This window comes from Varanus komodoensis, unplaced genomic scaffold (genome assembly GCF_004798865.1).
Source record: "Varanus komodoensis strain SLA01 unplaced genomic scaffold, ASM479886v1 scaffold84, whole genome shotgun sequence".
In the NCBI taxonomy this organism is placed as follows: domain Eukaryota; kingdom Metazoa; phylum Chordata; class Lepidosauria; order Squamata; family Varanidae; genus Varanus; species Varanus komodoensis.
The window spans coordinates 1,293,210-1,305,185 of record NW_025336531.1 but is presented as its reverse complement, the minus strand read 5'-3'; the positions used below and the strand labels follow the sequence as shown (position 1 = coordinate 1,305,185).

The 11,976-nt window shown below is 41.3% G+C and overlaps 1 protein-coding gene across 6 annotated transcripts in view; it reads left to right on the top strand.

Annotated features, from left to right (window-relative positions):
- The window catches only part of RPTOR (regulatory associated protein of MTOR complex 1), a 405,549-nt gene that overhangs the window by 307,965 nt on the left and 85,608 nt on the right, over nucleotides 1–11,976 (top strand). For 3 of the 6 annotated variants that reach the window (XR_006417225.1, XM_044456420.1, XM_044456418.1), the window contains exons 18-20: nucleotides 5,851–5,968; nucleotides 7,870–8,010; nucleotides 9,581–9,742. Coding sequence is in view for 5 of the 6 variants with exons in the window: in XM_044456420.1 (XP_044312355.1) it covers nucleotides 5,851–5,968; nucleotides 7,870–8,010; nucleotides 9,581–9,742 (421 nt within the window). In the remaining variant the exon portion in view is untranslated. The remainder of the gene's footprint in view (nucleotides 1–5,850; nucleotides 5,969–7,869; nucleotides 8,011–9,580; nucleotides 9,743–11,976) is intronic. The other 3 variants (XM_044456421.1, XM_044456419.1, XM_044456423.1) reach the window with 2 other exon arrangements.

Below are 11,976 nucleotides of genomic sequence, written 5' to 3'. Positions count from 1 at the left end.
TTGGTGACTTCCCGACTTGACTTCTGTAACGTGCTCTACGTGGGGCTACCCTTGAAGACAGTCCGGATACTTCAATTGGTTCAAAATAGAGCTGCCAGGCTGCTGACGGGGACTGGGCATTATGTTCACATGACTCCCATCCTCCGTCAGCTTCACTGGCTTCCCATTGAAGTCCGGGCCCAATTCAGGGTGTTGGTGATGACCTATAAAGCCCTTAACGGCTTGGGTCCTGGTTACCTGAGGGAGCGCTTATGTCCATATATGTCTGCCCGCCCGCCCCTTGAGATCTGCGGGAGAGGCCCTTCTCTGGGAACCCTCCGTGAAGGAAATTAGGAGGGTGAGTACTCGGAGGAGGGCTTTCTCTGTGGTGGCACCCAATCTATGGAATGCGCTTCCCAGAGAGGTCCGCCTGGCGCCATCATTATTTGTTTTTTGGTGTCAGGCAAAGACCTTTTTATTCAAATGTTATCTTAATTGTTAATATTATTTATTTATTTTATTCTTTGGCCAGGGCGACTTAATTTATATTGTTAATTTATATTATTCTATTGAAGTTTATTTATGGTTGTGAACCACCTTGAGGCTTCAGTGAATGGGGTGGCATAGAAGTCTCCTAAATTGATTGATTGATTGATTGATTTATATCCTGCCTTTTTCCTACAAAGGGCTCAAGGCAGCTTACATCTCCTCCTCCATCTTATCCCTACAACAACAACCCTGTGAGGTAGGTTGGGCTGAGAGTCTGTGACTGGCCCGAAGTCACTCAGTTGGTTCCGTGACTGAGCAGGGACTAGAACCCAGGTCGTCTGAGTCTCAGTTCCATGCTCTTAACCACTAAATAAATAAAATAAATAAATAGCACAAAAGTCACTGTACATATTGATCTAAGATTTGGCATTTTTAATCACCTCTGCAGGAGCTACTGTGCCTGACAAACTTCAGCTGTGTCCAACAAACAGAAAATAATATAGCCATGTTTCATTTCTCATAATAGTCAGTGCATGGCATGAAGTCTTGGATTTCTGAACCTCAGTATTGGTTTGGTACCCGAATCAAAGGAGAAGCAGATGGCCATTTTCCAATCAGGATCTAAGTTGAATCTTGTGGTTGCTGCACACCTCTAATCTGTGTACAAGTGGTGGGGGCAGGGATTGGCTAGCCTCAGAATTGCTTTGTTTTTCTCCTTTACCTATGCTTCTAGAACACATTCCTCACACACTCTGCCTCTGCAGTCATCTTTTCCTGGATTTTTTTGTAATTTGTTTGCCCATTTGCCAATAGAATCCTTATGCTAAATTGGTAACACAGCTACCCCCTTTGCTTCCCATATATAGCCCCTTCTCCTCAGATTTCGTTTGCCTTTTTAATCTCCATTCTTTAGCAGAACTGCTAAGAAGGATTTGGGGATGTGGAGTTTTGCCATTATGCATTTCTGGCAGCTGGAACTACTTCATCTACAAACAGGTGCCATTTCCCCATTTAAAGAAGCATTGATTCTTCCAATAACATTCCGTTGAAAAAGGAAGAACTTGCATTGCCTTTTATTCCTTTTCTTTCTTCGTTCCACTCACCCAGGAGAATGTGTAATGAAAGAGTTACTGCTTGGAGACCTTTTCAAGGATCTCAACTGTCTGAGGGTTGTGTCTGTCATCCCTGGTTTTGCACTACTCCAGGTCATGCTGGCTTTCTGTTCAGCAGTGATTTTTCTGAATGGCATGTCCTGTCATGTCGATCATTTTGTCTCCCCATTTCCTGGGAGGCTTACATAAATGTCAGTTTGCAGTTTGCTTTGTGTTTTCAGCCTGAAAAATAACGTTGTGCTGCTCCCACCCTATTCCATAAAGGAAATAAAATTAAGCTCATCACCTGGAGGGTTATAGAGCAAACTTACTGCAAGGGATGAGGTGCGTGGGGAAGTAGCCCCTGAGCTGAGGACGTAAGCACCATAGATCCCCTTATTGTCACATCTCCCTGGGGTGTGAAGAGCGTCATTTTAAAACACAAAATGCGATTTCTTGTGTGACATGAACGTCAGGATGTTTCATTTCACCCAGCGGGGCCAAACATAAGGTCTTTATCAATGTGGCATTTCATTTGCTGTATAGTATTAAAAAATCCCTTTGAAACAGTAAAGGGCGTTGCAGAATAATGAAAGACTAGCCATTAGAAAAGGATTCTTTTAGACCTGACAGAATATCCACCATTGGAAAATGCGCTGCTGGATGCCAAAGAAAAGTGATATCTGTCAGCAGCAAGCTGTCAGGCTTGGATGTCACTACTTTCATTTTGGAGCGCTTGCATAAAAAAAGAGGACACGGAAATGAGATTAGCTATCTCCAGAACCTAGATGCTGTGCAAAATTTCACAATGCTTTTATTACTTCCTCTGGAAACTGGAGCCACATTTTGTCTCTGTAATGCTCTTCTATTTATCACTGTTTTGATAGCAGAGTCTTACATTACAATCTACAAAATTAAATATGAAATATTAATTTGTTACTGGAAATATGAAGTATGTGGCAGCCCGTTGAGAGGAAGAGAAATGGGTATAGAAGTGCAAGGAAGAAACAGAACAGTTTTATTCAGCAAAGAGCTTTCCATTATTAGAATGCATAGAAGGGGGAATGAAATCATAGACTGATCCTAGTCTCTTGAAAGTTGTATATTCTGCCCCCCCTGTTATAGAGTAGGAATACATCAATCATTTGATAGCATTGAAGAACATTGTGGCCAGAACTCCCTCCTTGGTATTACCATAATTATTGTTGACAAAATGCAACCCAGCTTTTCTAGCCCCTGTTAGTGTCATCAGATTTATCACTATCACTATGACATTATCTATATCCCCCCTTTTTTCCTATTGCGAGGAGCACAGGGTAACTTATATAGTCCTCCTCTTCTTCATTTTATCCACATAACAGCCCTGATACTGTTCAGTGACTGGTCCCAAGTCACCCAATGAACTTTATAGCCAAGTGGAAACTAGTTCTTGGTTCTCTTGAGGCCTAGTCCAGCACTCTAACCAATACACCAAACTGGCAGTACATTGCTGATAGTTGTTAAAATGTAATAGTAAGTTTCTGATGTTCCTCTATCAGTATAATTTTTCTCAGTTCGTGGCATAGAAACATAGAAACAGAGTGAGTCAGAAGGGGTCTCCCAGACCATCTAGTCTGACCCCTGGATCTACCCGGCTCCATTCTCGACATGCCTACCATGTGCATGTCTAGCCTATCCAGAAATGTTAACAGAATAAATGCTGAGGTTCTAAAGATGATTTCAAGTTGCCAGATACATTAGTCATGCAGATATCCAGATGAGCCTCCAGAATTCCTTGCCATTTTTGTGGAGAATATGCAATTCTTTGGAGAACCAAATGCTTCTAGTGGTCCTTTTCAATCAGTATCATATTTGATTCTTTCTTTTGAATGCATGAACAGCTTTACAGTTCTCAAGGATGCCATCTAGCTGCTTCTGTAAGATACATTGAAGTTTCAGTAGAACAGGTAGGCAAGGCTTCAGATCTGCCATATTTGAATTATTCTTTATGTCCTACAGGGCAGCAACTTTGGCAGCAGTGGCAACTTATTTATTTTTCAATTGTTGTATTTATATTCTACCTTTCCTTCAAGTTGCCCAAGACTGCATACACAAACCTCTTCCTCTCCACTTTATTCACATAACTGTGAGATTGGTTAGGATCAGAGTCAGTGATTGTCCCAGCCACCCAGTGAGAAGGCCAGGTGAGAACTAGAATCCAGATTCCCAGAATCCAGATACCCTCACCACTATACGACAATGGACCTCTTCTATCCCTCCAGATAACTTCCATCATCCCTCACTATTGTCTGTGCAATCAATGGTAGATGGAAGTTGCAGTCCAACAACAAGTTGTCTAATCCTGTTCTAATCACAGGACAGGATTGGAGCCATGTCCTAACTTTCAGTTCAGTACTTCCAGCAGCAGTATCTCAGTTTGGCAATACTGAATTGAATCAAAGAAAGGGGGAACTTGACAAAAAATAAAAGGGCTTTTGTTGCAAAGAAATCAGTTTGGAGACAAACGTTCCAGCTTTCTTCAGATCTTCACACTAAAGTGAAGGAAAAATCAATGCTTCACCAAGCCAAGTATAAAAAAGTGCCCTCATGCCCAGTAGAGGTGACAGATGGGTATTAATTTTGTCAGAAAGATAGTTTCAGAGGGACTTGATTCTCTTGCTTTATTTTTTTTTAAGTTCCTCAGCTTTCTACCACATTATTGCAAAAGAGAAAAAAGATGCTTATTTCTTTTGTGTAATGAGTGAGGGAGATATACGTGCTGTTGTTGCCTTCGGAATAAGCTTGCACACCCATCAAATTTTTACAGCAGGGATGTGGAATGTGTGGCCCTCTAGATGAAGTTGGACTACAGAATCCATCATCCTCACCTTTTATTGTGATGACTAGTGCTGATGGGAGTTGCAATCCAACAATATCTGGAGAACACATTCCCTACCTTACAGGATACAATGAGCTGAGAACAGAAACACATTCATAGCTCTTTCGCAAGGTTAAATTCAGAAATGTAGGTGTCTCTAGAATTTGGAATAGAGATTATCACATGAATGCATTCCTTATTCAGCTTCAGCACCTAAAACATAGTTCTTAAGGGAAATGAAGAACTCTGTAGGGCTGTGGTCTCCAGTGTGGAACCCATGGGCACTAGCATGCCCACAAACAACTCCTTTAGCATCTGCCAAACTCCCTGCCCCTCCTGATTCATTTTATTTTAGGTACTTTAATTTAATAAACCTGTTTCTTAACTGGAAGTCTAGCATGCTGCCAAATGAAGTGCTGCCCTACAGCACTACCTTTATTTTTAAGAATGCCAGAGTTTACATAAAACAACATATGGTTTGTTTTGCCACTCTTGGTTGTAGACCCTTTGGAGGTGGGTAGGGAGTGCTAAAGTGAATAGCAGAGAGCATCTTGGCTGGCTAGAAGCGATGGACACCGGGGAGAGGTGCTTCAACCATGCTTTTGTACACGAATGTGTTTTGGCAGGGTTTTGTATGGTGCATGGATATGTGTGCATATGTCTCTCTAAGCACTGCCCATTTTTCTTATGTGAAATGGTTATTTTGTTGTGCTTCTCCACCAATATGCAATTTGGCATTGGGGACTCCGACAACATCTCTGCCTTGTACTTAGTTGTTGTCTCTGGCCTTAATCTGCCTTCTGTGAAATGGGTGTTGGAACAGAAAAATTAGGGTTCAAAGATGTTTTTCACTGGAAAATGTAACTGTAAGTGTTTACAGGAATCATTTTGAAAACACTTATATATGGAGTTAAAGCTCATGTAGTCATTAGTTGCAGGGGTGATAAATTCTGTCTTGTAAGTAATATTTGGCAAGTAATTCCTTGGCTAGAATCAGTTTTGGAACTAATCATGAGAGATGTAGAAGCTACATTTGGCAGAGAAGGGTGTTCTCGCCCCCTTATCCCAGCTGGTGATGACACTGCCCTGCACTCCAGCTTAGGGCAGTACTGCACTCTAGCATAGTAGCACACCATGTGGGTCTGAAGCTTTAGCTGGATGGAATTTACATTTTTATTTTTAAAACTTTTGCTCAAGTACTCTACCTGCTTCTGTGCAGTTTGCTTTATTTAACTAGTGAGAATCACAGTATTCAGCAAATGGTCCTAGAAACTTGACTTTTGAAGAAGAATATCTATTTTTGTTTTCTGAGATATTATTAGGCTCTTGATGATTGAAAAGCCTTGCTTTAACTGTGATGAACTTTCTTTATGGTTAGTTATTATGAATACGGAGCATTCAGAATTTGTTTGTTTGTCTTTTGCCTCTCTATAGGAACTGGTCGTAGCATTGAGTCACCTCGTGGTCCAGTATGAAAGCAATTTCTGTACTGTTGCCTTGCAGTTTATGGAAGAAGAAAAGAACTATGCACTGCCCTCTCCTGCTGCTCCAGGTACTGCATCATTTTGTTTGTGAACAGAGAAAGTTTTGGATGCTAATTCCATAAGGAGGAGGAGTTTATTAGCTAGATCAAGAAACTCTTCTTGAGCATTTTTGTGAATGACATAATTTCATTAGCAGTCTAGAAAAATCTAAAAATTGCCTTTTATTGAATAAAGGAGTGTCACAGAGAATGCAGTTTCCGTGTTCTGGACTCCCTCAGAACAGGGGCCTGTCAAGAGATATGTAACACCCCAATGCGGTTTAGTGTTACATGAGCAAACCCCAGCCTTGTGTGTACCTTCCTCCCTCACTGCACTCTTATTCACTCCCTGACTTGCCTTTTTGCACAAACCCATTTGCTCATGTAATCAAAAGGATGATGGTTTGTGCTTTCCCACAAAAATAGAATTGGAAACCGCAATCAAGCATTCCAGTTCTGGTTCAGAAGGCAAGCCGAAACCATGATTTGCAATAAATAGGGAACCAGGGAAGGAATTGAAGCATGTGGAATGAAGAGCAGAGCAGATCACAACAACATGAGGGTCAGATATGAAATATGAAACCATAGTTTGGTGCTGCATAAGAATTGAACCAGTACAGTGAAGTGTACAGAGCTGCTTCTTATGCTGAATTCTGGAATGCTCAAGGACAGATGCTACTGCTATTAAGAATTGTTGTTCCTACCCTCTTCCAAACCAATTGCTGGGGAACACTACATAAAAGAGGCTCTGTATAGGTTCTGTAGCCCCAGAAGCTTAGTTCTGTGCAAAGTTCAAATAAGGACTTCACATTCTTTTCTATCCTTTCTCCTCTTCATTGTTTCTTCTTTATGCATTTGCTTCATTTGAGAAATTAAAAAGTACTACACAAATTGTTGCTGGCCTTTCATTTCATGAAATGTCATCTTAAATATTAAATATCCTGGATAATCTCTGGGGACACTGGAACCTCTACTGTCAGATCATTTAGATGGAAGTAAAATTGTCTCCCTGCAAAGAGTAATTTAATAGCTCCTTTGTCTGAAAAACTGGAATGCATTAAAAATATGAAAACCCGTTGCCCCCATACCTTTGCCTTTTTGTTGCAGAAAATAATTTTCCTTGATAGAACATACCACCTTTATTTAGTCATTCAGGATAATGCAAGGTGCTATGTAAACAAAATGTACAAGAAGCATCTTATCCCAGAACAGCGATCTCTGGTTCAGAATGTGAAGGCTACTGTATAGCATAAATTCTGCTTGGATGTATCTTGAGGAAAATTAAAAATAGGTTGAACAGTTGAAACTGCTGGCACTCATAGTATAATGCAACTTTCAGATGCATATCCACCCAAGGAAAATATCCTTAAGCTTTGTTTTACCTTTTATTATGGAAAAGGTGCCTAGCCTCACAGCTCACCCATTGCCCACTGCCACATTGAATTAAATAGGGTTTGATATGGGGCTATTACACAAGTTCCATTACAGTTAATGAAGGTTGTCACAGCACTCAGTAAATTCCTTCTCTATCTTAAATGAGTAGATGGATACATTACCTCACTTATCAAAGCTGCTTGCAGGAGGATGTCTTTTCCATGAAAGTACCTCTGCTGCCAAGTTAGGGCACTTATTCAAGGAGATGTAGGAGTTCAAGCAGGAGTTATCATAGCTTTTTTGCAATGGCAAAGCCTATTCTCACTTTGCCCAAGCAATAGGCTAAAATCAAACTGTAAAAACAGGGACCCTCCTTTCGTGTTTTCAGGAGGATGAGGGAGGAAATAAATCAGCCAACTTTTGTTCAGTATTCCAGGGTGCAGTTGTGTCTGCTATGTTATTATGGCAGTGAGTTGTTTTGTCCTTGCAATGGATGAACTGCTTCTCTTATTACTCTGTTTGTGTGAATAAATACACAAATTAAATTATCTCCACAGAGGGTGGAAGTTTGACTCCAGTGCGAGACAGTCCATGCACACCAAAACTCCGTTCTGTTAGCTCCTATGGGAATATTCGAGCAGTTACCACAGCGAGGAACTTGAACAAGTCTCTGCAGAATCTCAGCTTGAATGAAGAATGTAAGAATGCTTTTCAGGATTTTCTTTTGACTGTCTCTCTACTGCTGGTTTGTAAAGCTTAGACATATGACACTGACCAGCCGTAACAATAATGAGACAGTGCCTGTAACGGAATGGGCAGTGTCCTGAAACACTGTTGGACAGTGTTGCGACATAAGGTTAATCCTGAGAAGCACAAATGGATATGTATTCTCATAAAAGGATTTCTCCACCCCCATCCCCAATGCCACTCCAGAGAGTCAGAAATGGTCTAAAACAAGATGGGATGGAACTATCATGCTGCTGAAAAAGAGAATGTAGAACCATAATCAAACATCAGCACAGCTGACACAAGATGCTTTCATCTGACTTTTAGACATTTTTCCCTTAATCCAGCAACACACACACACACACATCTGTGCCCTAATTCTTGGCATTCTGGAGGTCTCTCAGGGGCAGCTTTTTGCATGTGTAGGTAACTGCAGTGGGGAGGAGAGGAGAGGAAAGTTCTCCTTAATGTTTTGCTTTCTGCTTGCAGTGTGCAGGATTCAGCCTTAGTGTTCACTTGTTTAAAAATCATAGTCTGTATATCACAGCTCCACAGACATTATTTCTTTGATTCTAATATCCACCTTTCTTCTAGCATCTTCTGAATATATTCTGCTGCACTGGGGGCTTTCTTGTGTGTGCAGATACAGTCAGATGAGAGTCTGAGACATGCATCTGGCAAGACTTCCAGGCTCTTCTTCACTGTACATACAGATAAAACCTTGGTCTGAACATTCCCATATTACAAATGTATGTCTTTGCCTAATTTCTGCATCGCTACATATGTTTTCAAAATGTAACCAAGGCAAAGTAACATAGGATGCAACCTTAATTTTGCCGATTACCCAGCAGCCTTTCTAGAACAGCAGACTTCCTCTTGTTAAGAGCTGGGACTCAGCTGGAATTCCAACCTCTAACATGACTTGAGTGGTGGAGCCCTGTGGTACAACAGTAGAGCCCATGTACCAAGGTGGTTCTCTTTTGCTCTTCCTTTGCTTTGACCTACAGCCAAGGCTTATAGCAGGCAAAGGAAGAGCAGAGCTATACCAGCTGCAGTTATGACTGTTCATACAGAGCTCCATTTCAGTCAAAGGTTTGCTGCTCCCTCGTGCTTTTCTGTCTGAGCATGTGTTGCTCCACCTCACTACTGTCTCTGCCTCTGGGCCAATTTTCAAAAAAAATTAATTTGAAAATGCTCAGAAAGGAGGAGACTCACCCACAGCTAATTTGTTGGTCCTTACCTTCCTGTTGAAGATCAGTGTTCTAGAAGGAATAACTTCTACACCTGATAAGGGAAACATAAGTGGCCGTAGCCTAGAAAGTTGTTTTGTACAGGGACCTGCATTTTACAAGGCTCTGTGAGCTGCTAAAGCATAAATACTTGACTCTGACACATTTGGAAGCATTGGCTTAGTCTTCCCAGGGCAGATGTTGGCCTCTTGTCATTGACTGTATGCCATAGAGCCATATGCATTGATAATTCTACAAGTGAAGTCCTTGCAAAAATGCCTCTCTCAGTTTTCCCATGCTTCTTGTTATTCAGCAGCCGGAAGCTCCATTGCATTTTCTCCAGGGAACTTGAGCACCAGCAGCAGTGCCAGCAGCACTTTGGGCAGCCCTGAGAATGAAGAGTATATCCTGTCTTTTGAGACCATTGACAAGATGAGAAGAGTCAGTTCCTACTCGTCACTGAATTCGTTGATAGGTGAGCCCTGGACATTTTAGATCCATTCTAGCTCTTGTCTGCAGGGTAGGAAAGCTTGGAAGGGTAGCTGTAATAACAAGTGGTCTTAATATGAACAAACCAGTGGTTCTGACAATTGAAAACAATAGACTTTTTTCCAGAAAGAATGAATGGGTACAGAAGAATGACACAACTGTATGAATGTGAGGATGTGTCCATTTTTGCAGAGGAATTGTGGATATTTCCTTCTTTAATAATCCAAGCAAAAGAAGCAAATGTTGATTGGAATTTAGAACTGCTTCCAGGATTCTAAGCCAGTGAACAGATGGAGGAGATTAGGTGGCCCATGCTTTTGATGTACAGCCTTGTTGATACAGACATCCTTGTTTTTTGAAATACATACCATAGAGTTATTTCGCTTTCTCACTCTCCCTTCCTATGACTTAGAAAAAAGTATATTAAACTTGTTCTAAATTGCAGCTATGTCTTAGTGATTAAGCTAGGCAAATACTTATGCTAAGATAAGCTGGGATCCATGGGATGGAAACGGAAAGTCCCGTTGTGCTCAACTCTTCCCCCACCCAGCTCCCATTAGAACTCTGAGCCCACAGGCCCCTGGCAGGGCGGGACATGGAATCACCAAATTCAAGTAAGTATTCCACTTGCATCATAGTGGGCAAAGAATGTTTGTGACTGGAAAATCAGCAGAAAAGAAAAAATCAGACAAGCTTCACTCTCATGCTTTAGACAAAGTTTGCCTGGAGCTGAAAGGGCAGGGGATTGATCAGAGCGCTCACATGAAGATTGAAAAGTTCTCCTGTGTTTGAGGTTCTTTTTTTTTTCTTTTTTTTTTTTTGGATGGGGTGGTTCTGTTTCAACTCAGTTTCCCAAACAGATTAGGGAGTTCTAGTGTGTGAGTGACAAGGGTGTGTGTGTAAAAGAAAGGAGGATTTCTTATCTCATTTCTCTGTTGTCAGACAGACTTGGGCATGTCAGGAACATGCTCCCCCAATCCTTGGGTCGGCAAGTTTGCTTCGTAAAAGTGACATTAGCAACTCAGGAGCTCCAGAGAAAATAATTGGGGCATGAGGGGGCATCACACCCACAGCCTTCTCTCCTAGAGTACTTTGTCAAATGACTGCCTCTGCAGCTGTCACTGCAAGATGAGCAGGTGGGGGGGACCTCCCACTTTCTGGCTGCAGATGGGAGAACAAGTCATAACCCAGTGCTGGAGTACCTGCTTTGCATCTAGGAAAATTCCTAGTTCAATTCCTGGTAGAAGGTTCGGGAAGGAGGTCATGTCAAAACCCCTGCCAGAGACCTCAGAAAGCAACTGTCCCTCAGAACAAGTAATGTTCAGATGTACAAATATATGCCCTGCCTTTTACAGTATTTTGTAGATTTTTGACAAAGAGTGAATTGCTTAAATGTTAAAAATGAGCAGGAAGCTTCAAAGTATATATTACTAGCACAAGTGGAGTGGGAAAAATACATTTAAAGCAAACCTGTTTGCGCCCCTTTAGTGTTTACATTTTTTGCAGCTGTTCACAACTGTACATGGCCACTCTGGTCCACACATTTTTACTGAGTCATAATTGCTTCTACAACTATGATTGTAGGACTTCCAAATGTGATGTTGACAAATTGCCACATCAAACCTAGCTATGTTGGCTTCATTGTGAACAGAAAGACATTTATCTGCTTGTTCTGGGTCCTGCTGTCTGATACTCCTGAAAATGGACATACTTTTTGCAGCAACTTAAACTTTTAACTATGAATACACTCCTGAAGTTCAACCCTACAAAATACCTCTCTGCTTCTGTTTCTCCTTCTGTGAAGTCTATTTTCCCATTGCCGCCTGCTGTTGCAAAGAGGGGCATATCAGATTATTCAGGAGTTTGGGAATGAGTGAGAGCAACTTAAAATACAAAAGCAGTTTCTCCAGTACCTTTCTCATCCATATTCAGTCAGGAACAGCTCGTATCTAGCTGTAAACGATATAGCTTATAGAAGTGTTTAAAATTCATAACTTACACAGAATTCCATTACTTCCAGCAGTTACCTCTTTAAGGGCAAGGGCTTTCTTCCTCCTCATGATTTCTCCTCTCCTTGTTCCCAACTCCCTTTTTCTTGTAGCCTTCTTTCTGCTGCATCTCAAAGGAAATAGTTCTAAGAACTTGAACCTGCTCCATATGCTTGTGCTTGAGTTGACCGGCAAGACTGGTTATATAAACTATCACAATCTGCCAACTACA